Below are 22,074 nucleotides of genomic sequence, written 5' to 3'. Positions count from 1 at the left end.
AAACCTCTTGAGGCAAAACCCAAATGGGAAAAATCCCCAAGAGGAAAAATAGTACCCTAAATGGGGGGAATGGGTTGGTGGGTCGCTTGAAGCAATTATGAGGCTCACAAGCCTAGATCTTGAGAACATTTGTTAACCATACAAGGCATTGCCAATCCGACTTCCAAGGGTTAGAAGGGACTCAAAATAGCGGGGGTGGCTAAGAGATGGCTCGGTAAAAATGTAAAAGGATGTCCAGTGGCTCAGGTCATGCACATGGTAGGGATACGGCCGGGCCATTCAAGAACCAGTTTGTGCAATGCTTAAGCCTTTGGTCAAGAATTATCCCAGGATGTCCCACGGCTCGAGCCATGCTCGGAAAAATGGTTCTGAAGTAGTTGGGGAGAACTTAAGTTTATCGTGCAAAATGATTGTCATACCGATAGAGTCGGAAAACTAGGGATATTCTGGCTTGGGGAGACCGAGACAAGGAAAAGAGTGGGGCGCCATGGGCTGAGCCAAGCACTCATCCTCGGGCATAGCGACACAAAAGATGAAAGAAGGAAGCATTGCACGGCCAATCGGTCGGAAGGGTTATCTTTGTGTGGACTAAGGCACGTGTACATGGCCGGAAATCGAAGCTGCTTCTCGGACGATGAACTTTTGTTTATTATATGAAGTAACCCCATTAAGATTGGCATGGGATAGTAGGGACAATCTGGCTTAGGAGGTGTCAGAAAAGGAGAGAAATGTCGGGAGGGACCCATAAGGATACACAAGTAGCCATCCTACCTCGGGGTAACCCCGCGCAGGCAGTGGCAAACACACCGAGCCAAGGGAAATCCCTTGGTGCCATTTTATAATTCATCATGCATCAATGAGCTGAGGTACAAACATAAGGAAAGAAACGTAATACATAGAGGAAAGAAAACCTTGCTATCTCTTGTTGACCCCTCACGTCCCAAGGTATCGCTGGTCAAGCTCTTGCGGGTATATGGAATATAGTATGGCATAAGTGGTCTTCTTGACTTCGAAAATAATGTGTCTTGGTTCGAAGGTTGTCCCATCATGGACAAGGGCATTGCGAGCCTTCCAAATTAGACTCATTGTCGCCATAAGAGCTAGTCCCCTAGCCTTGCGCATAATCGCTGCTCCGTGCCTCTCCTTTGTCATCCACTTAATCGCCATTGGGATGGAGCTCAATAATGTACGCATGCCCACCCATCCCTTAATAACATTACATACCTCTTTTGTCTTATGACATTTGAAAAAGAGGTGGTCCGCTGATTCGAGGTGCAAGGAGCATAAAGGGCATTGTTGGTCAATGTTCAGACAACCAAGTCTGTCCCTAGTGGATAGCCAGCCTTTGATCGCTTGCCAGGTCGTGAAAGAGAACTTCTATGGCACGAAGTCTTTCCACACAAATCGCAGCCATAACTTGCGCTCGCCTTTTGGCCTGAACCAATCATATGCCTCTGTTGTTCCATTTGCAGTGTACCACTTGGCCAAGAGGGCCACGACCTCACCCTGTGGATGATTGATGAGCAGACTGTCCCGAATCTCCAAAATTCTCTTGAGCAAAGGTGAATCTCGTGGCTTTGCTATCCACTCCCATAGCGTCTTGTCTCGAAGGAACTCACTGTGAATCCACTTGATCCATAGGGAATCTTTTTTTATGTGAATGTTCCATAGATTGTGTCCAATGAGGGCTTTGTTCCATGCACCTAAGTTTCTGAATCCTAGGCCCGTATTCGTCCTTCGGTAGGCAAAGGTCCTTCCATTGCAAGGGGGTATTTTGTTTCCCAAATGAATTGACGGCAAATTGAGGTGATGCGGTCAATCACATTTGATGGGAGTGGGAAAATTTGTAGCCAATAACATTCAACACCCTGTAGAACCGAGCGAACAAGTTCAGCTTTACCGGCATATGTGTGATTTTTACCTGTCCACCTGTTTGTGATCAAGGCAATCTTTTCAATTAGCGGGGAGTAGTGCATGATGTTAAGCTTCTTCGATTCGAGGGGGTGCCCAAATATTTGACTGGAAGGCTTTCAATTGGAATCCCAAAGACTCCTTTGATATCCTCCAATTCAAGGGTTGGAGGAATTCCGCAAGTGAAGAGTTGGGACTTATCCCGGTTGATATCCAGACCCGAGCATTTTGTGAACTCGTTCATCGTGTCGCTCAGGATCTCCATGGACATCAAATCGCCCCTGCAAAATAGCATAAGGTCGTCCACAAATGCTAGGTGGGTGATCTTCTCTTTAGTACATTTTGCATAATAGTTGAAGTTGATGTTTGAGGTGCGTGCTGCAAGTAGCCGCAACAGATATTCCATGCAAAAAATGAAAATAGTGGGTGACATGGGATCACCTTGGCCGATGCCTCTCTTGCCGGCAAAGAAACTATGTGGGCTAACGTTAATGGCAATGAAAACCAAGGTGTGGTGACACATTGCATCACCCAGTAGGTAAACTTCGGGTGGAAGTTTAAACCCATGAGGACTGCTCGGATGAATTCCCAGTCTACAGTGTCATATGCCTTGCGGAGGTCGATTTTGATGGTACATCTTGGAGAGTTCTTCTTGTTAGCATAACCACGCATCAACTCTTGAGCCAAATGGATGTTATCTGCAGCTTCGACTTCATTCATAGTTTCGACTTTGATGATACCTCCGCTTGACTTCAACCTTCTTCTTTGATGCTCGTTGTAATATCCCAATCTTAGAAGAATTAGATATTAGAGATTAGGATTTATAGTTTAGTTAGTGTTTTTTTTTATGTATATGTTTTTGTTAGGAATAGAATTGTTAAATATAGGAATTAGAAATTAAGAAAAAGAATGAGATAAAGAAAAAGAAGAAAGAAAAAGAATAGAGGAATGTTGATGTGTAAGTAGGGAATTTACGTGGCTTGTGGAGAAAAATTAGGAGGAAAATTTAGAAAAAAAAAGAAATAGAAACTTAATATTCATCCTCATCTTTCTCCTCTCTCTTTTTCGTTCCCTCTCTCTACGCTACTCTCTCCCTCTCTGTAAATTTTCATCAGCCTCTGCTTCCTCCGTTCAACCACCAAGCTTCCACCGTGACAGGTCCGATCACTCCATCGTGTAACATGTAACACACTTCATCAATTCAAGCTATCAATTCCCTCTTTTTTCTCTCAATTTTAGAGCTTAGGTTGCAAACCCACATCCACTTATCTTTGGAAAATAGTTGAAATTAGAGGTTAGATTCCTCCATAACCTCTTCAATCATGTTTCTAAATATAGTAGTGATGTTAATTTGATGTGTTTCTTTTTGGTTGGTTGAAAGTTAGGGTTCATAGAATTGGGGATTTTGTTGTTTTGATGCTTTGGTGTAATTTGGCTATTGAATTATGCAATTGGAATTATGATATGATTGTTAAGCATGAAAGTGATAAAAAAAAATCTGATTTGTTTTGGGATTTCTTTTGTTGGATAAATAGCTTGTTTGTAGGCTGTTCTGGTGTTGCTGTACTGATCAGTTTCGGCCCCTTTAACATGCTAGAATTTATGTTCTAAAAATTTTAATGCATACTATCAGGTCTCGGGAAGATGTCTGCAAAATTTCAGATCATTTCGTCAACGTTTGCTATTTTTAAAAATTCATGCTAAACAGTCGCCAGAATCTGCCACAAACTGGCAGGCTGTAGTAAAATGTTCATAACTCCCTAATCCCTTGGAATTTTGAGGAAAACCTTTTTTGTAATTAAAATAGACTCTTAGAGGTTTATTTTGGTGTAGGCTCGACCCCTAGTTATCTCCGAGCTAAGTCAGTTTATTATATGAAGTTGATGTAATGCAGTCAATATTTTTTTAAAGCTTTAAAAGTTGGGAATAAAGGTTTTTATGCTAAAAGGGAGATAGATAGATGTGATATTTGTGCTTTAAGTGTTTATTTATAATTTGTATATGTGATTGTTTGAAAAATTAGGTGAACCGAGTGCAAGCACAAGCGATAAGGGAAAAGGGCACCTCCAGGGTTGACTAAGCAAGTAATAGCGGTTTTTTTTTACGTGTACAGGTAGTGTACGCGTGTTCTAGAATTTAACTCCTTTAACTTCGATAAATATTACTATTTGTTTGTGTGATTCGTATGCTTATGCCATAGAACTTAAAAAAAATGGTTGTGTTGAATAATGTGAAAGTTGATATGAAATAGTTGCGTTGTGCCCCATTGCTTGAGTGAACCACAGGGTATAGTTGGCATGCCATAGGACAACAGTACTGCACACATGTTGATCACTCGTCTTCTGGATAACCGAAGCGATGGTCTATATGATATATCGATTGTTGAAATGTACCCTATATGGGTAATATATGACAGTTGCCTTGCATAGGCCATATGGAAGATTACAGTGTCTGATACGGACTAACATGATAGACGCCCTCATAGGGCTACAGATAGTGTCCGTGTACCCGTGTCCATCACTAAGCATAACTTGGGGGCTGAATGTGACTTTCTATTTTTTTGAAATAATATGGTTGTGCTTTGAATTCTTTAAACAGTTATATTTTCCTCAGGTATTATGTTATATATTGTTTCTGATTGATACGTGATAGATGACTATTATTGAAAGTATAACATGATTAAATTGAATATGTGTTGTACGACATTCCAGGTAATAAAGTATTTACTTGTGATAGTGATATGGTTTGAAGTTGTAGAGGTTTTATTCTGGAATGCGATTACACTACGAGCTTTTCGAAGCTCACCCTCTTTCTTCTCCCTCTTGCAGAGTATAGAAGCGAGTGAACTCGCTAGTTGGCAGCAGCACGTGTCAAGTCACCACCTCCCTTTTTGCTGGTACAGTCGTAGTTTACACGTGGCATGCTTAAATTATCTTTTGGTTGTAAATAGTTGATTACAAATGTAAGGTTATAACCTTCTTTTTGCTAGTGGAGTTGTATATATGTCTATATAAACAGGTTAATGTTATTTTGTTATGCATAGTAGTAAATAGTTGTGTTATCAGGTTCAGTTTCTTTTATGATAGTATTGTATGTTGAGTGTTGCAAAATGGTTAAAAAAAATAGGCAGGTTTTGTTTATCGATCGTACCGAAAGGTAACGTCACTTATTTGGTTAAAACTAACCGAGTAAGGGGTGTTACACTCGTCCCTGTCTAGTTGATGCTTCTGCAACTTCGACTTCATTCATAGTTTCAGCTTCAACCACGATCTCGGATGCTTCTGCCTCTTTGTCCGTTGGCGGGTTCAGATTCTCATTCTCATTTGTCTTGTCGCCATCTGCTGGGTTGTCTTGTGCTATGTCCTCATTCAACACATCGTCCTTCTCCTGATTTTGGTATTCAATGGGAAGGGTGTCTTTGGTTGTTGCTGGCCCTTCCCCTGTCGGTGTAACTACTCTTGACGCAAGTCTGGGGTCTCGATTTTTACTTCTTCCCCTTTTCTCATGAGCTTCCTTCACTGCAAGTTGGAGAAGGACATTGACGCAGTCATTGAGAGTAGCGGGAGGGGCTCCAGGTGGTCCATCTCATTTTCGATCGTGAGGGCATCGAACTTATTTGGCATATTAGGGAAATTCCCTAAAACTAATTTGCCCTTGTCAGCTTGGTGATACTGAGATCTTGGTGTGTTAGCTCCCTTTTGCTTCCACTGGTTCCTAGGGCGGGACCATGGTCCGTGGCTAGGGCCTGGTTGATACGTGGGGTGAGTTGGTTCTCGCCTTTGGTATGGTGGAGCATATGGTTGGACGGCTGGACCCTTGTCACACTTCTTGACCGACCCCGAGACTTGGACCTCTGGATTGTCCCATTTTTCCCAACAATCTGCCAATCCTCCTTTCCTAGGCAACAATCCTCTTCAAGGTGACCGAAGTTTTTACATGTTGGGCAATAGTTCGGAAGGAACTCATACTGGATCTTCAGATCAAGGAACTCCCCAGATGGCATCTTGATGCTGATTGCATCCCGGGGTCTCTGAGCCTTGTTCATAATAACTTGGATGCGTGGTCCGTCCAATGATTCTTTTCTAAGCTTACGGAAATCTGTAGTGAGCGGTGTCCTGAGGTATGATGCGATTTTGCAAACCGCCGTTAGATTCCATAACTCCACCGGAAGGTCTACGAGCTTGAGTCATACCGGGACTCGGACTTCAGGCTCCATGTCGGAGTGAAATTTATCAGGCATTGATTGGAGGACAAGTTGTGTACCAAAAACGTCAAATGATCCTTTTTTGCCTTGTTTTCTCCATATCCTCCTCATTGCCGAATTGGAAGAACATCCATCCACGACTATGGAACGTTACTATAGCTTTGTACGGCCACCGTTTCATGAGCCCATACGCTGCTTCCTTCCCGGGGAAGCGGCCGACGAACCGACCAAGAAGACAGTGTCCCCAGCCTCGGCGGAAAGGGGTGATGTCAGTTTCCATTCTAGTGATAGACTACTATGTAATGGAGGAAGAAGAAGTAGTATATACCATATAGTAGTACTCTAGTATTATGTAAAGTAGTAATTTGTAATTAAACGTAGTATTACCATTCCGTCTTTGTTGTTTTTACTTTTTGTATTTGTAAATTGTTTGTGCACATTTTACTGACATTGAAAGGATGTTGCATACCAAATCATTCCAAATAGCAATATTGAGTAGATAAGTTTTTCCAACAATTTTATCCTCAGTCTCTTTGGGAAAGAAATTCCAGCATATAAACAATAGTTAAACTCATCCAAAATTATATGCGAATAACAGATTAAGCAAATAAGTTATTTTAATACGGAGTATATACTATATCGCCTTCTCAGCCAGAACAATATGCCCAACCTTCTTTCCCAAGATTTGGCATCTCTTTCTGTTCCAGACCAGTGTAGTGATGCGTTGTCTATGATCCACAACTTGTAGAACAAATTATACCTAAAAAATCTAATAAGTAACAATTATTAATCTGATATAAAATTGTATAATGTTTTTTATACCTTTTAATAGCAATGTCCTGTTTCTTTTAGCATCTGCTGCATTCATATTCTGGCTTTCTCATGCGTCATGCAAGAATAATAAAACCATTCCCCAAAATAAGGGTGAATTGAATGTATTTTGCAATACCCATTTTTGTCCGTGCTGTTGAATACAAGCACCAACAAACTTTGTTTCAACAGTTTTTCACTGCCCACTTATATTTTTATCACTTATAATGATGCACTAAATATATATTATATTTTTATACTATAATAAAATCTTCAGGCAAAATACATCCTCCAACATGGCTAGCTTCATATTATCAAAATTATTATGAACCTCTTGATGATACTTCCAATTTTGGACATAGAACAATCAAACATAGAATCAGTTGAAAATGTTTAATGAAAAATATGAAAAAAATCTAAGCATGTTATGTATCAATATCTAAATTATGCAAAATACAAATATAATTACCTATTGTTTAAATAGTGCACCTTAAGTATCTCATAGTTCAACAGAACCTTGGAAACACCATGGTATGTCCTGCAACTAACCTCACCTTTATATGTATAAAGAGAGAATATGAAATCAGGGTTGCGATATAAGTAAAACTAATTCTTAATGCCGAACCGCAAAACTAAAATATATTAGCTCATTACTAGACAACACATAATTAATCTTAAGATCATTTTAGTTTAGTCTTTTCTGCAATGAAGTAGAACGATCAAATAATGGAATTCGTATAAAACGAATAAAACTATCTAAAAATGAAGTATATATATATCCGTTGCTTGATTTATTTTACCTACTAGATTAGAGAAATGGATGGCTGAAATTTGGTTTCTAGTTCGGTCTTAATTATAGTGGTACGAGTATTAATATTTTTTTAAAGAAAAAACTGAATCTTTTATACCTTGTGTGAAGATAAGAGTTTTGATCTATGCAAAATGTAATGCATAACAAAATCATACGTAGGACATTTTTAGGTCATTGTTAGTTTATTTTTAGGTAATTCTAACTAAGGATGACCTAAAATGATTTTAACATGACATCAAATCTGAATTTTATAATATGACCTAAAAGTGCTTAATAATGACCCTCCCGTTTTTTTAGTTATTTATTGACCATTAGATCACTTAATACTAGGACCAATATTTGAGCTACATTTATGAATTTAGATGCATTCTTGTTTTGATCATATCCTATAGATAGTCTTGGCCCGAGACATTTTTTCAAGCCCTCATTTTTTGTGTTTTGATATGTTAAATGAATCCACCAAATAAAAGAATTAATTAATCTACATTTTATAATCCAATCATGATGGATAACTCAAATTACATGATTGATCTCAAACTTTTTAGTTTTCACCCATCCTAATTTTATTGAAATTTACTGGAGGTATTTGTGGAAAATTACAAACTAAACAAATACTACAAACTAATACTATATCTATTTATTTATTTAATATACCAAATACCCACTCATGTCAATTGGTTCATATAAAATTAAATTAACTTATCTTATTTATTAACTAAAATAGTTAATCTAATCAACTATCAAACGGGGTTTATTCTAATAACCATTTCGATAATACTCTGAAAAGGGTAAAATGATAATCATCTTTATCAATAAATTAATGATGCATCATATCGTGTATCATATACTAGTATCATACACATATCATAGATAAAAATACATTGTTTTATTAATTACTCTGTTCAAGGATGCTAAATTTTGACAATAAATTTTTCATCTCGCAAAGAAAATGCAAATTTTACGTTGACTGGTCTTGTAAAATACAGCTATATTTACATTAGTGTGACCTAAATTATTAAAGCAGAAACAGAACCATAATATTAGAAAAACCATAAACCCTCTCATATATAGTAGTGCCCAGAACCAGTCGATATTTTACCAAAATCCAAAATCATGCGCCATTGAGATCTGAGAGTCTTTGATTCTAGATCTCTCCGATCAAAATTTCGAGATGCCTTCCGCCATTTACTTTCTGCTCTTCGCAACTGCAATCCTTCACTGCTATCGATTCAGCGTAGCTGATTCTATCCAAGGATGCGGCGGATTCGTTGAGGTTTTTGATCCAGGATTTTTTGCCTTTTTTTTCTGCAGACTTTTGTCTCAATTCATTGAGAGCGTGGCTGTTTCTAGTTCAACTAGTGAAAGATAGTAGTAATTTGGAAGTGGATTTTTCACCTGCAGGCAAGTTCGGAGTTGATAAAGTCGAGGAAGCCTACTGATGGCAAATTGGATTATTCTCATGTTACGGTAGGAGAGCATTGTTGGTTATGATGCATTCCGGATTTGCACCTGCAGCTTTTCTAACTATAGCTACATAATTTGACATAGGATCTTGGTTAAAATGCAGGTTGAGCTACGGACAATGGATGGCTTGGTTAAGGACCGGACACAGTGTGCTCCCAACGGCTACTACTTTATTCCTGTTTATGATAAGGTTGCATAATAGATTGCTTTCTTCTCCTTTCACCTCTATGATTCCTCGGTATAATGTGTAACTGGTGTCGTTGCTTTGGATTTCTCAAATCAAATATACTGTCTCCACAATAACTGGTTACAGACGGTACTTCATGATAGTTTAAATGGCTATTCTGAGGATGAATACCTCATTGTTTTCGTTCCATCAATAAACATAAAATCTTGAAGATGAAATGGGTTTGTCAGTCCAACTTCTGGCTTTGGGAATCAACTCTAGGATAGAAACCACGGGGACGGAAAAAAAAAACTCTGTTGTTTACACATCCTTCCTTATATCAAGATAAAGAGTGTCTTTTTTTTTCATTGCACTTTTCTGTATATATACTTCAACTCCTTCACTTGCAATCTCAAAACCTACAAAATAGAAGAAATTTGTCCATGATATTGGCTTAGAGATTTGCAAGCCATATCATATCAAAGTATAAGAATGGTTTCTATTTTAAGCAGTTGTTTTTTATATCTCGAGCTGCACTCGGGTCCTTTCTGTTCATTTTCAAAGTCTACTGTTGTTGCTCTTGTACATATTCTTGTCATCTTGTGTTATCTCTCCTAATTGTTATGTCATAACATTTTGGCAAACTTGGTATCATCTGGTTTTAGGGCTCTTATGTGATCAAAATCAAGGGCCCTGAGGGATGGATGTATGCCCCGGAACAAGTTGAGTTTCTTGGTTACTCTAATAATGTCCAACTTCTAAGTTAAGATATCAGACATTTTGTTTCACATGCTAACTGCAACTTGCTTTTATAGGTTCCTGTCGTTGTTGATCACACTGGTTGTAATGCCAATGAAGATATTAATTTTCGATTTACTGGGTATGTATTCTCAATTTCTCATTAGAATATTATTTAGACAACACAAAACTTTTCTGTGAACCATATCCTTTGTTCAACACCTCAACCTTTGTTTCACTATCTTACTGCTACTGCAGCTTCACCTTATCTGGAAAAATTGCGGGAGCAGTTTCAGGCGATAGTTGTTCACATAAAGGCGGTGGTCCATCAAATGTGAAAGTTGAGCTCATATCTCAGAGTGGAGATGTTGTCTCTTCCGTTACAACAACGTCAACTGGAAGCTACTCATTCAATAATATTATTCCAGGTCTAGTCACTATTTCTATTGTTTTACAGTGCACTTAGCATTTAAAGCCCTCTCAAATGCCCTGCATACTTGGCTGGTCAGCTGAATCCCTTGCAGAAGTTGCAATATATTTAACACTTCCCCTGTATGGCTTGCTTCTCGTAACATACATTCTTGTTTACTGTGCAATGGAGTTTTCCTTTTTCTTCTCTTAACATTTGAACTTTTATGCTATACAAATAAGGATAGAAGTGGAAAATGATGCCAAATCTGTTATTCTAATCTACTTTTAGAACAATATGCTTATTATATATGGCGTGCAGAATCTATGGTGTAAAAATTTTCATTTTTGTGATGTGGATGTGGTAACAGATGATTACGTTTTGGCTCTGTGATGGGGGAAAATGACCTTAGGTTTCAATTACGTCAGTGGAATCCTTACTATGTTTCATTAGGCATGATTCTTCACCAGCAATGTTACCTTTGCTGATTTACTAACAGTGTCTGTACTTGAATGCAGGAAAGTATAAAATTGTTGCTTCACGCCATGATTTAAGTATTGAGATCAAGGGTTCTCAAGAGGTTGTTGATTAATATCTTTATATGTTCCCCCTTTTCAATTCATATGATCGGTCAATTGTTTCTTTTTCGTAGTGCGGATTACCCAGTTTTTTCTGATTCACGTATGGTGAATTGATTCGAGTTTATATATGATTATTGATTATGCAGGTTGAATTAGGGTTTCATAATGGCGTGCTCGATGATATTTTCTATGCATCTGGCTATGATATTCGTGGATATGTAGTTGCACAGGTAATATTTGGCAACATCTCAAATTCGCAATTCAATTCTTAAACAACATCAATTTTGCTTCCAAAGAGTTTAAAACCCCGGTTACCGCTAAGAATTTGTACTACAATCTTTTTCATGATTCCATAATGCCTCTTGAGGCAAATTATTTTGCTTATCTAACTTGGACTATATTCTTTTGAATTTCTGTTCGCTTTATCCAGTTACAAGGTCTGAGATTCTAGAATAAATTGTTTTTGACACTATGCAATAAAAACCAATATTATGACAATTTTAATGCTCTCTGATGCAATAGGGAAATCCCATATTGGGAGTTCACTTTTATCTGTATTCGGATGATGTTTTGGAGGTGAATTGCCCAATTGACTCTGGCAATGCTCCTGGGCTGGGTAAAGCTCTGTGTCATGCTGTATCTGATGCTGATGGGATGTTCAGATTCACATCAATTCCATGTGGTACATTATCTATTGCTTGCTTTGTACGCCCCCTTTTGATTATTTGAAGTTTGATAAAACTCCTGTATTCTACGTGAGAAAGGCCACTGTCCTATATTTTATGTATAAAACTTTACCATGAGTTTTTCCATAAAGCCATGCCTTTGTTTGCTTAAAATAGTATATACGATGGGAAAACTGTCTTTTTGAGTCTCCTTCCACCTATTCTACGTAATTGCTGATGTTACGAAGAGGTTTTAATTTTCATTTCTCAGCAGCATTTCTTATGCTATAAGAGTTCTGGACGTTCAGTTTTGGTACTGGACAGGAATCCTCTAGGCCTCCTCCATACACTGGAATTGCTTAGATGGGTCTCATATCTTTAAATCAAAATCTTCGTATCAGGGGAGTAAATTAAAGATGATCTATTCAAATCCTCAGTCTTTGTGTGTTGTTCAGACCTTCTACTTAGTATCAAATGAATACTACAAGAAATTAGCACACCTTTCTTATAATTCCTAATAAATTTGTTTCTACATGTAACAATTGGAGACTTGTTTGCTTGTACCTAGGTGTGGTTTAAGTCCTCTCGCATTCTCTTAACTATGCAAAGTTATTGCTTGAAGAAGATTTTTCATGATACTTAGTCAATGATGTGGTGAAATGTTTCAGGAACCTACAAGCTCATACCTTTTTACAAGGGTGAGAATACTGTATTTGACGTATCACCTCCTTCACTGGTGGTGTCTGTCCAGCATGATCATGAGATAGTTCCTCAAAGGTTTCAGGTAGGATATTTGGTGCTTTGTTGCTTGCCATGTTTGCTTCCAGCTAAGAATGCTGATTAAGGCATGCTTCTATTTGTGGATTCTAAAAAAATCATTCATCAGTGATTGTGATTTTATGTTTTTGATATATCTTCTAGGTATCACACCTAAAGGCTAAAGCCTTTTGTGGTATCTCATTTTCGAACAAGATATTTAACTGGAAGCAGTGTCTAGCTAACTTCTATTAGTGTTGGTTATAGTTTATGGCTTGACCTTTGGGCCGAATTGTAGAAATGGCCACTTTTGAATAATCGCAAAAATAGCATGAACTTTGGGGTTGAGTTGCAAATATGGCCTGAACCAGAATTTTTGGATGAAAGTCAGATATGAAAGGCTTGAAATCAATGAGCATATTCTAATTTATTATATTATATTTCATGGAAAATATCTTTTCCCTTGAGCATCAAAATAATGTTGTTTTGATGCCCGGATTGTCAGCTTGAGCATCAAAATGGCGTATTTTTGGGCATCAAGTCGAAAATATATTTTCCATGTAAATTAGTAGTATGAAATAAATTAGAATATCCACATTGGACTTGAGCCTTCCATGTCAGAATCTATGTTTTGAAAACATAGACCTGGGCCATATTTGCAACTTCCACCCAAAACTAACACTATTTTTGCAATATTTCAAAAGTCGGACCAATTTTGCAACTTAAACCAAAGGCCATGTCATAAATTATAATTAACCATTCTATTACTCCCTCCGTCCCACAATATCAATAAGAGTCCTGCTTTGCCATTTTGGTCCGTCCCACAATAAGAGTCCTATTTCACTTTTTCCATAAATAGTAAGAGGCCCCATATTCCACCGACTTATTCTACTCACATTTTGTTATAAAACTAATATATATATAAGTGAGACCCATATTCCACTAACTTATTCAACTCACTTTCTTTACATTTCTTAAAACCCGTACCATAACTAAATAGGACTCCTATTATAGGAATCCACAAAGAAACGATCCAATTAATCAAGATACACAACGAGGATTCCGGGACGGATGGAGTATTTTATAATAATTCTTCTATTTGCTGCTTGAATAGAAAAATTGAGTTATAGAAAGTTGTTTGTTTCTTGAAAGGGATTCTTTATATATGAATATTACTATATCAACTGACAGACTGTTGTCATTTGGTGCTGTTAGTTTTCCCCCCTCTTTTCTTTGGTTCATGGGAACCGCAACCACTAGCTTCGGTGCGAACTGGGAAAACCCATGTTCCTGTGTACTAGCCTACCAACCACACAAGATGGGTAAAGCACACTGTGTGACAGGTCCAGACCTTTAGAGGCATTAGTGGGATCCGAACCTTTGGCCTCAAGAATATGCACTTTACCAATAAATCGGCCTGGGGGCATTTATCCCTTTCTTGTCCTTAACCCTTGTCTTTGCTGAACATATCTGCTGTTTATATAGTCACTGGGAATGTATTGCTGAGGATGACTAAAGTACTTAAAAGATATTTTCTTGAGTCAATAATCTGTTTTTCTTGTAAGAGTACTTTGAATTGTATCTTTATTTTTTGGTCACTAAGATCTGAAATGGAACCACAATTTGTCATCTTCATATGACTTAGGTTACTGGTTTTTCTGTTGGGGGTCGTGTTGTCGATGGTAATGGCGTTGGAGTGGATCATGCAAAAATTATAGTTGATGGCCATGAACGATCAAAAACTGATAGAGAGGGCCATTACAAGCTTGATCAGGTAAAAATGATGTTATTCTTTATAGTAGCAATTTTCGTGTTAAGTTCCTATTATAGCATGTAATGAGAATTATATAATCACAAGCCTACTTCCAAGGCAAAAATATATTATGAGCTAAACTGATCATTGATAAAGATGTCGATTATGAGCATTCAATTCAAAGGTGCCACAATCCTTGCATAGGACTTTTGGTAATTGGCATCATGACTCATGAGACAATATTCATGTGAACAGTGGATGGAAGAATGAACTCTGTTACTTGAAGAAATTATTCTCTATGATAAATATATTAAGCTAATCTCAATATCTCATACAATTTCACTGTTGCTACTGTGTCATCACATTCTGAAGTTTTGCGTCAACCTTCTCTTGAAACTTTAGAAGAGGAAGTTGGTTCTTCCATCGCCTTCTTGTGAGTTCTGATTTATGAATGCTTGATCTTCTTAGGTAACATCAAAAAGATACAATATTGAAGCTAAGAAGGAACATTACAAGTTTGAAAGGCTGAGTGATTTTTTGGTGAGTCAAACTTTAAGTTCTATTTTGCTATTAAGATCCTTGTATAAATTTTAAAAAAAAGATGAATAGAGGGAGCTTAACACCAAAGCCTTATCGGCTTTGGATGTTCACATCCACCTATATCTTTCTTGTGCTGATCCTTTTCCTTGTAGGTCTTACCAAACATGGCTTCAATTGCTGATATCAAAGCAGTTGCATACGATATTTGTGGCATGGCTCTGACAGTTGATTCTGCTTACAAGGCTAAGGTAATTGTCTGTCACCTCATTTAATTTCTCAACAGCCCTGGGAAGCCTAGGAAGAAGAAACTTGCTATGTAGCAATATGGCTGTATCAGAGATTTGTGACCGTGGCCCAATTAATATGTTATCTTTATAAATTGATTTTTGATGGTTTATGTGTCTTATTAATAATAATAATGTGGAGGAGAATCTTTTAATGGAGACCTAACAAATTTAATTGCCTTGGATTGGTAGTAATGCTGAGGGTATTAGCCCCAAATAATTAATGGTTGGTGGTTGATTCTAGACGTATATAATCCAAATCTTTTTTGAACTGCTTCATGAGTACCTTTAAGTGGCTTTTAAGATGCTAACGCCCTTTATAATTGTTCTTTTGTGTCCTCCAGGTTGCTTTGACCCATGGGCCAGAGAATGTCAAACCCCAACTGAAACTAACTGATGAAGGTGGCAGGTTTTGCTTTCAGGTAAGATCTCAAATGATGGGTTTCCCCAGTTGATGGGATTTATTTTCAGTTTAACTGTCCCTTGTACGGCTGTTTTATTTCAAACCCCAACTGAAACTAACTGATGAAGGTGGCAGGTTTTGCTTTCAGGTAAGATCTCAAATGATGGGTTTCCCCTGTTGATGGGATTTATTTTCAGTTTAACTGTCCCTTATACGGCTGTTTTATTTCTAATATGATATAGAACCAATGTGTAAATAAAGCCATGAGGTGGTACAAAGTGCAGATTTCATTTATGAATTATAATTTGGTTCTTTAATGTTCTTCAGGTTCCACCTGGTGGTTACCGCTTATCTGCTATTGCAGCAGCACCTGAGAGTGCCCCAGAATTGCAGTTTTCTCCGCATCATATTGATGTCGTTATTGATAAACCATTGCTAGATGTTAAGTTTTATCAGGTATGAGATCACTATTGGGAAGACTGTTCATTTTTTGTCTTCTGTACATTAAAAGCTTTGTAAATAAGTAGTATTTGATTTCTGGCAGTTGACAATTGCCCCTTTGGCCTGTCCATTCATCTGGGGGATGTTTTAATTTTATTTGATTCTGAGGACTTCCTACCAAGTAGTTGTTCAATTTCACATTGGATGCTAGATGCGGTATGTAAGATTTTCTGAAATCATCTTTGTAATTATGCCCTTTTTAAAAACTCAGGCACAAGTCAATATTCGTGGATCTGTGGTATGCAAGGATACATGTGGGCCTTCTGTTTCTGTTAAGCTCGTGAGACTGGATGGTAAAAGCAAAGAAGAGAGGACAGTTAATCTAACTGATCAGAGTAGTGATTTTTCATTTTCCAGTGTACTCCCTGGTAAATATAGAGTTGAGGTAATGCATTGAGGCTTATATTCATTTTTCCTTTTAATGGAGAAGCATGCTCTTGGTTCTCTGTTTCTATTGCGCTACCTTGTTTCTTCCATTATTATGTTGCCTAATTCTGTGGATTTCTCATGATTTTCAACTGCTGGTATTGGTTGATCATGGATGTGGAAGTTTGGCATACTGGGTTTTTGTGTCCTTATCATATCTTGTCTTGTCTTTTACTAATTGTTAATCTTGTAACCACTACTTACATGCATGAGCCTTTTACCTGTGGTTACCTGGAAAACTAGCGATCTTACCATCTAAAGCAGTCATTACTAGAGATTAGAGACTGAATATATCCTATGGTCCATTATTTATTCTTGATGCTTCTGCAGAATATAGGTGGTCCTTTTCTTCTTCGGAACTTGTCCTAATGATAATTATTTTGTTCCATACCAGGTCAATAACTATTCCCCTGGAACCACATCGGGAGAAGATATATGGTGCTGGGAACAGAACTCTATAAACGTGAATGTTGGTGTGGAGGATGTTGAAGGGATTACTTTCATTCAAAAAGGTTATTGGGTCAGGATAATCTCCACCCATGGTGCAGATGCGTACTTGGTACAAGTTGACAGTTCTCGGATGAACTTGAAAATTAAGGTCATATCATCATCTCATTGTTGAAATCTCACCTATCATTTTTCATGAAACCATTGTTATAATTGCTTTCAACTTGCAGAGAGGTTCCCAAAAGATTTGTGTAACGTCTCCTGGTGTCCATGAACTCCATTTTGTCGACTCATGTATTTCTTTTGGGAGCTCCAGTGTAGGAGTTGACACGTCAAACCTATCAGTATGATATTTAACAAGGCTACCCGCCTCCCTTTGCATTTCCTTATCTTATTTCATCTTCATTTTCTTTCTTTTCTTTGTGCCGTTGGTGGTTAGAGTGAGTGGGAAGAGATGCTGGGAGGGCTACTTGATTCTCTGTTTTTCTCTCCTTAGGATTAATATTATTTTCCTGTTTCTGCAGCCTATTAATCTAAAGGGTGAAAAATACCTGCTTAAAGGACATGTGCATGTTTTGGATAAGAACTTGCCTGATGACATACTTGTTGATATATTTGACAATCAAGAAACATTGGTCGGTAGTACTCCTGCCAGACTTGTCTCCTCTGAAGTTGATCCATCAAGAGATGCCGTCTATGAGTATTCTGTTTGGTCTAAGTTTGGAGAAAAACTCATTTTTGTTCCTCGGGATTCACGGTAGGTATCTTTTGATTTTGGTGCTTATAGCTCATCTTGTTTCAGCCTGCTTTTGTTATGTTGAAGTTCTCCTATCTGGAAGAGTATGTCTTGCCTTTTTATTGTAGCATATATTTTTTTCCTGAGATTTGATCTTTTCATGATTTGACATCTATCCATATTATCTTTTAATTAGGTCTATGTATTATCTTGTTCTATATGTTTCTTTTTCGATTTGCCTATCTGGAAGGGTAGGATTAATTTAATTTTCATTTTCTATGTCAATTGCATTGAAAAGGTATACTATTTTATCTTTCCTAGTTTCTGCATGTATTAGAAGCTATTTTACCACAATCATTACAACATATAGAAATTAGAAAAAGAAGGAAAATCTAATAAATGAAGTGGTGTTTTCTACACTTGAGAGTTTTTAGACTGGTGATGTTTCTGCAATTGATATTTACATGAACTTGTAATAAGTTGATTCAGTTCCTGTAGCTTAGTCAGTTAAGACATGTCATCACTGCTGCTGAAATGAAGGTTAATCGGGATATAATCCGATTTTTCTAAACATTAGTGAAGAAAGCAACTTGCTTTTTTTTCACGTGTCAATGTGTCATCATGCTTGCAGTGATGCGGAAAATGCAATATTGAGCAGACTATTCTCTTTTAGGATGCTAAATTTTTATGTTACATCTCTTTCAGAATATAAAGATATAAGCCTATATTGTCATGTTTTATTCAATTGCTGCTATGGATTTCGTGTGCTCAGTTTTTGTCATGTCTGCTCTGCTGCAGGACTGGTATCCAAAAGAAGTTATTATTTTACCCAAGAAAACAGCATGTAAGAGCTTAAGCAGTTCTTCCAACTAAGATCTTGTCTGCAAAAATTTAAAATTTCAGTATGTTTAAGGCTTCCATTATATTTGTTTAGGTCTCAGTAGAACAAGATGGCTGCCAAGCTCCAATTGCTTCGTTTTCTGGTCGTTTGGGACTATATATTGAAGGATCAGTTTCACCCCCTCTTTCAGATGTTAACATACGAGTTGTTGCTGAGGGTGACAGCCCTGTTTCTCATCTCAAGCGAGGGGACACAGCACTTAAAACCACCACGAGAACAGATGGTTTATTTGGCGCAGGACCTCTCTATGATGATATAAGTTACAGTGTGGATGCATCTAAGGTTTGAACTTTTTGTAGATTTAGTTCAAGAATTTGTGCTGCTTATATTCAGCACCTTCCTTCGATAAAATATTAGTCTGTTTGTTGAATAATATTGATCTTGAATGTTCAAGTGTGATCGGTTTTTGACTTAATCTAGAAAAAATTAGCATTTGGAGCGTATTAAAGTTAGCATTTATTAGATAGTCTATGTTTCTTGAGTTCTCTTCTGGGCATATTGAAGTTAGCATTTGTTAGGTTTTGGATACTAGAACGTGCATTTTTTCCTGACCTTCACTTTCTTTTGAAAGAAAAGGAGACTTCTTAGTTGTCCCTGCATTTTTATTTGCCTTTGCCTGGAGGAGATTCTCGTAATAATCAGTTCCTCTTTATGTCTGCATTCCGAGAATAATACTTAATAAGTGACCTACCTTATATTTTTCCTTTACGGATGCGACAAATGTGTTTTTCAACTGAGTAGATGGAAGCAATAATCATCTTCAGATTAAAAGTCAGCTGAATAATGAATATAAAGTTGCTAAGTTTGCTTCTAGGTTCCAGTTTGTGCAATCATGTTTGTTCATCAATGATATAAACAGAAAAAATCCATCTCCCTATTAGTTTTAGCTAATTCAAAAATAATATTTTGAAATTTATTTTTAAAATACATACGGGAAGCATTTTTAGATGATTCCAGTGTAGTGTGCTCTCTTGCAATCAACATTCTTGATCACTGATTTTCTCTTCCTTGCAGCACGGTTATCATGTGAAACGAGTCGGACAGTATTCCTTTTCATGCCAGAAACTGGGTCAAATTTCTGTACGCTTATATTCTAGAGAAGACAGCAATGAGCCTTTTCCATCCGTTCTCTTGTCATTAAGTGGTGAAGATGGGTATAGGAACAATTCTGTTTCTGGAGTTGGTGGAGCTTTCATTTTTGATAGCTTATTTCCTGGAAGTTTTTACCTTCGACCTTTATTGAAGGTACCTGACCTTGATGCTATTTGTTACGTGCACTCGGTGATTCCTTAAAAAATTACCCTAATTAACACGCTTCCCCATTTGTGCATCAACATATGTTAGAACTTCTGACAACTTTCCCATCATATGCATTTATGGTTATGCTTTCACATTCCTGGGATATACTTAATACTTTTTATTTGTATTTCCAGGAATATGCTTTCTCCCCTGCCGCACAGGCAATTGACCTTGGATCTGGGGAATCAAAGGAAGTTGTCTTTCATGCTACTCGTGTTGCTTTTAGGTACCATTACCCAGAAATCTTCGTATATGTTTCTGCTAGTTGCATTTCCATTTCTCCAGCTATATTCTCCATAGCCTTTTGTTCATTCTTTTGAAGGTTTTCAGCTGTATCGTCTAAGGCTAAATATATTTTAGTTGAATATTCAGTCTTTTCCTATGTGGCACGTGTGTCAATATTTTTCTGTTGTATTGGAATCTGACACTTATTTACTCATTTATTCGCTTTATTACTCTTATACAACTTACAAGTGACCTAAAAAATCTCTGACAACTTCATGTCATGTTAAGAAAAAATGTGCAGTTCAGTGGTGTATCTGGGGTAGAAATCGTAGCATTTCTCTGATTTTTTTTTTTGTTTTGTTTTAAAACCTGACTTTCAATGTATCCCTGTTTATGAAGTTTCTAAACACCTATTAGCTTTAAGAGGGCCATGGAACTCATTACTCTCTGTGCAGTGCATTAGGCAAGGTAACTCTGTTGTCGGGTCAACCAAAGGAAGGTGTTTCCATTGAAGCAAGGGCTGAGTCAAAAGGATTTTATGAAGAAACAGTAACTGATTCATCAGGAAGTTACCGGCTGAGGGGACTCCAGCCTGACACTACGTATGTAATAAAAATAGCAAGGAAGAGTGGGCTTGATGGTGCTCTTATAGAGCATGCATCTCCCATGTCCTTGACTGTTAAGGTTAGATTTACTTTAGATGGGAACTTCAAAATTGCATGCAATTTCTTCATATTAAATGTGACCTGCAGATGGATACTTCATGGTATCTCTAGCATGGGTTAGAATTGTATGTCTGTTTTTCACATTGTTGTTGGTCTTAAGACGCTACATTTTTCTCTTGCATATGCATTCTGACTCAAACAGAGTAAACCATAGAGTTACAAGAGACCCAAAAAAAAAATAAAAAAATAATACTAATAATATCAACATTCCTCCATAAAAAGATGACCAGTGTTGCTGTTTATTAACTTCATACTCTGTCTCCAATCTGAATATTTTTCTGATATATGTCGTGCTAGGTTGGCAATGAAGACATCAAGGATCAAGATTTTGTGGTCTTTGAACAGCCAGATATAACTGTTTTAAGTGGTCATGTTGAAGGCAAGGATATCATGGAACTCCGTTCTCATATCCGGGTGGAAATTATATCACTACCATCGAAGGTTGAGACCGTTTTTCCATTGCCAATTTCAAACTATTTCCAGGTGAAGGACTTACCCAAGGGTAAGCACCTTGTCCAGCTTCGATCCACCGTGCCATCCAGTACTTATAAATTTGAATCTGAGGTTGTTGAGGTCGACTTAGAGAGCCAACCACGGATCCATGTTGGTCCAATAAGCTATAGAATTGTAGAGGACAACTACAAGCAGGTATTTTCACCTTGTTTTTGCAGTTGGGATGCAACTATATTGTAACTCCATTATGGCAATGCTGATGTTATTGCCCTTCAGGAACTGACTACTGCACCCTTGTATCCTCTGGTTGTCGGGGTTTCTGCCGTTGCTCTGTTCATAACCATGCCAAGGTAGCTGACACACACCTGACGTTTTCTGCGAGTTTTAGTTGTTTATCTAATATGTTGATGAGGAATTTTGTTGGCTTGTAGATGGAAAGATCTTTATCAAGCCATGGCTGGGATGTCCACCGTAACCGCAAAGAAGGATGTGAAGAAGCAGCCTCTTAGAAAAAAGACATATTGAAGATGTTGCGCATAACTTATTAATCACTAAACTCTTGTTTATTTGGCCATGTAGTCTTCATAGTCTGTGAAATAGTTGGAATAGTTTTTGACTAATACTTCTTGACATAAGTTTTGTAGAAATTCTTTCCAAGTGAGAAATGAAATAGATAAGCTCAAACAAACTAGAATGATTATCATGAGAGGTTTGATGCTTAGTCAGAGAATATAAACCTAGTGAAATCTTGATAGCATTGGAAAGTGGATTGACAAGCTCAGTTAGTTATATCCCTCACTTCATTTTATCTTATTATATACTTATTGCACCGCCAGTTATTTGTCATGATTTCATTTTCAGTCTGT

General features: G+C 37.4%; 1 protein-coding gene and 1 long non-coding RNA gene across 2 annotated transcripts; both read left to right on the top strand.

The window, feature by feature from the left end:
* The first annotated feature begins 2,939 nt into the window (after positions 1 to 2,939).
* Positions 2,940 to 4,981, top strand: LOC121799892. The gene is made up of 3 exons (XR_006050386.1): positions 2,940 to 3,205; positions 3,935 to 4,024; positions 4,740 to 4,981. It is a non-coding gene; the product is annotated as an uncharacterized LOC121799892 (long non-coding RNA).
* Positions 4,982 to 8,781: 3,800 nt separating this feature from the next.
* Positions 8,782 to 22,024, top strand: LOC121798549 (nodal modulator 1-like). The gene is made up of 27 exons (XM_042197614.1): positions 8,782 to 9,009; positions 9,138 to 9,203; positions 9,304 to 9,390; positions 10,032 to 10,088; positions 10,182 to 10,246; positions 10,363 to 10,532; positions 11,032 to 11,093; positions 11,241 to 11,324; positions 11,617 to 11,776; positions 12,428 to 12,543; positions 14,161 to 14,289; positions 14,737 to 14,808; positions 14,961 to 15,056; positions 15,437 to 15,514; positions 15,823 to 15,951; positions 16,208 to 16,381; positions 16,817 to 17,020; positions 17,100 to 17,213; positions 17,394 to 17,626; positions 18,404 to 18,449; positions 18,540 to 18,788; positions 19,521 to 19,751; positions 19,940 to 20,031; positions 20,486 to 20,714; positions 21,053 to 21,403; positions 21,485 to 21,558; positions 21,640 to 22,024. The coding sequence occupies exons 1-27, from the start codon at positions 8,908 to 8,910 to the stop codon at positions 21,731 to 21,733; spliced, it is 3,564 nt and encodes a 1,187-aa protein (XP_042053548.1). The 5' UTR covers positions 8,782 to 8,907; the 3' UTR covers positions 21,734 to 22,024.
* The last annotated feature ends 50 nt before the right edge of the window (positions 22,025 to 22,074 follow it).

The sequence above is a fragment of the Salvia splendens genome, chromosome 4 (assembly GCF_004379255.2).
Source record: "Salvia splendens isolate huo1 chromosome 4, SspV2, whole genome shotgun sequence".
NCBI classification, from domain to species: Eukaryota; Viridiplantae; Streptophyta; class Magnoliopsida; order Lamiales; family Lamiaceae; genus Salvia; species Salvia splendens.
Note: the sequence above shows the minus strand (reverse complement) of the source record. Positions and strands in the feature narration are given on the sequence as shown.

Coding starts and splice junctions, on each gene's coding strand:
- LOC121798549 (XM_042197614.1), top strand. CDS start 8,908: ATGCCTTCCGCCATTTACTTTCTGCTCTTCGCAACTGCAATCCTTCAC. Junction 15,952..16,207: donor TAGATGTTAAGTTTTATCAG/GTATGAGATCAC, acceptor TTAAAAACTCAG/GCACAAGTCAATATTCGTGG. Junction 19,752..19,939: donor ACCTTCGACCTTTATTGAAG/GTACCTGACCTT, acceptor TTGTATTTCCAG/GAATATGCTTTCTCCCCTGC.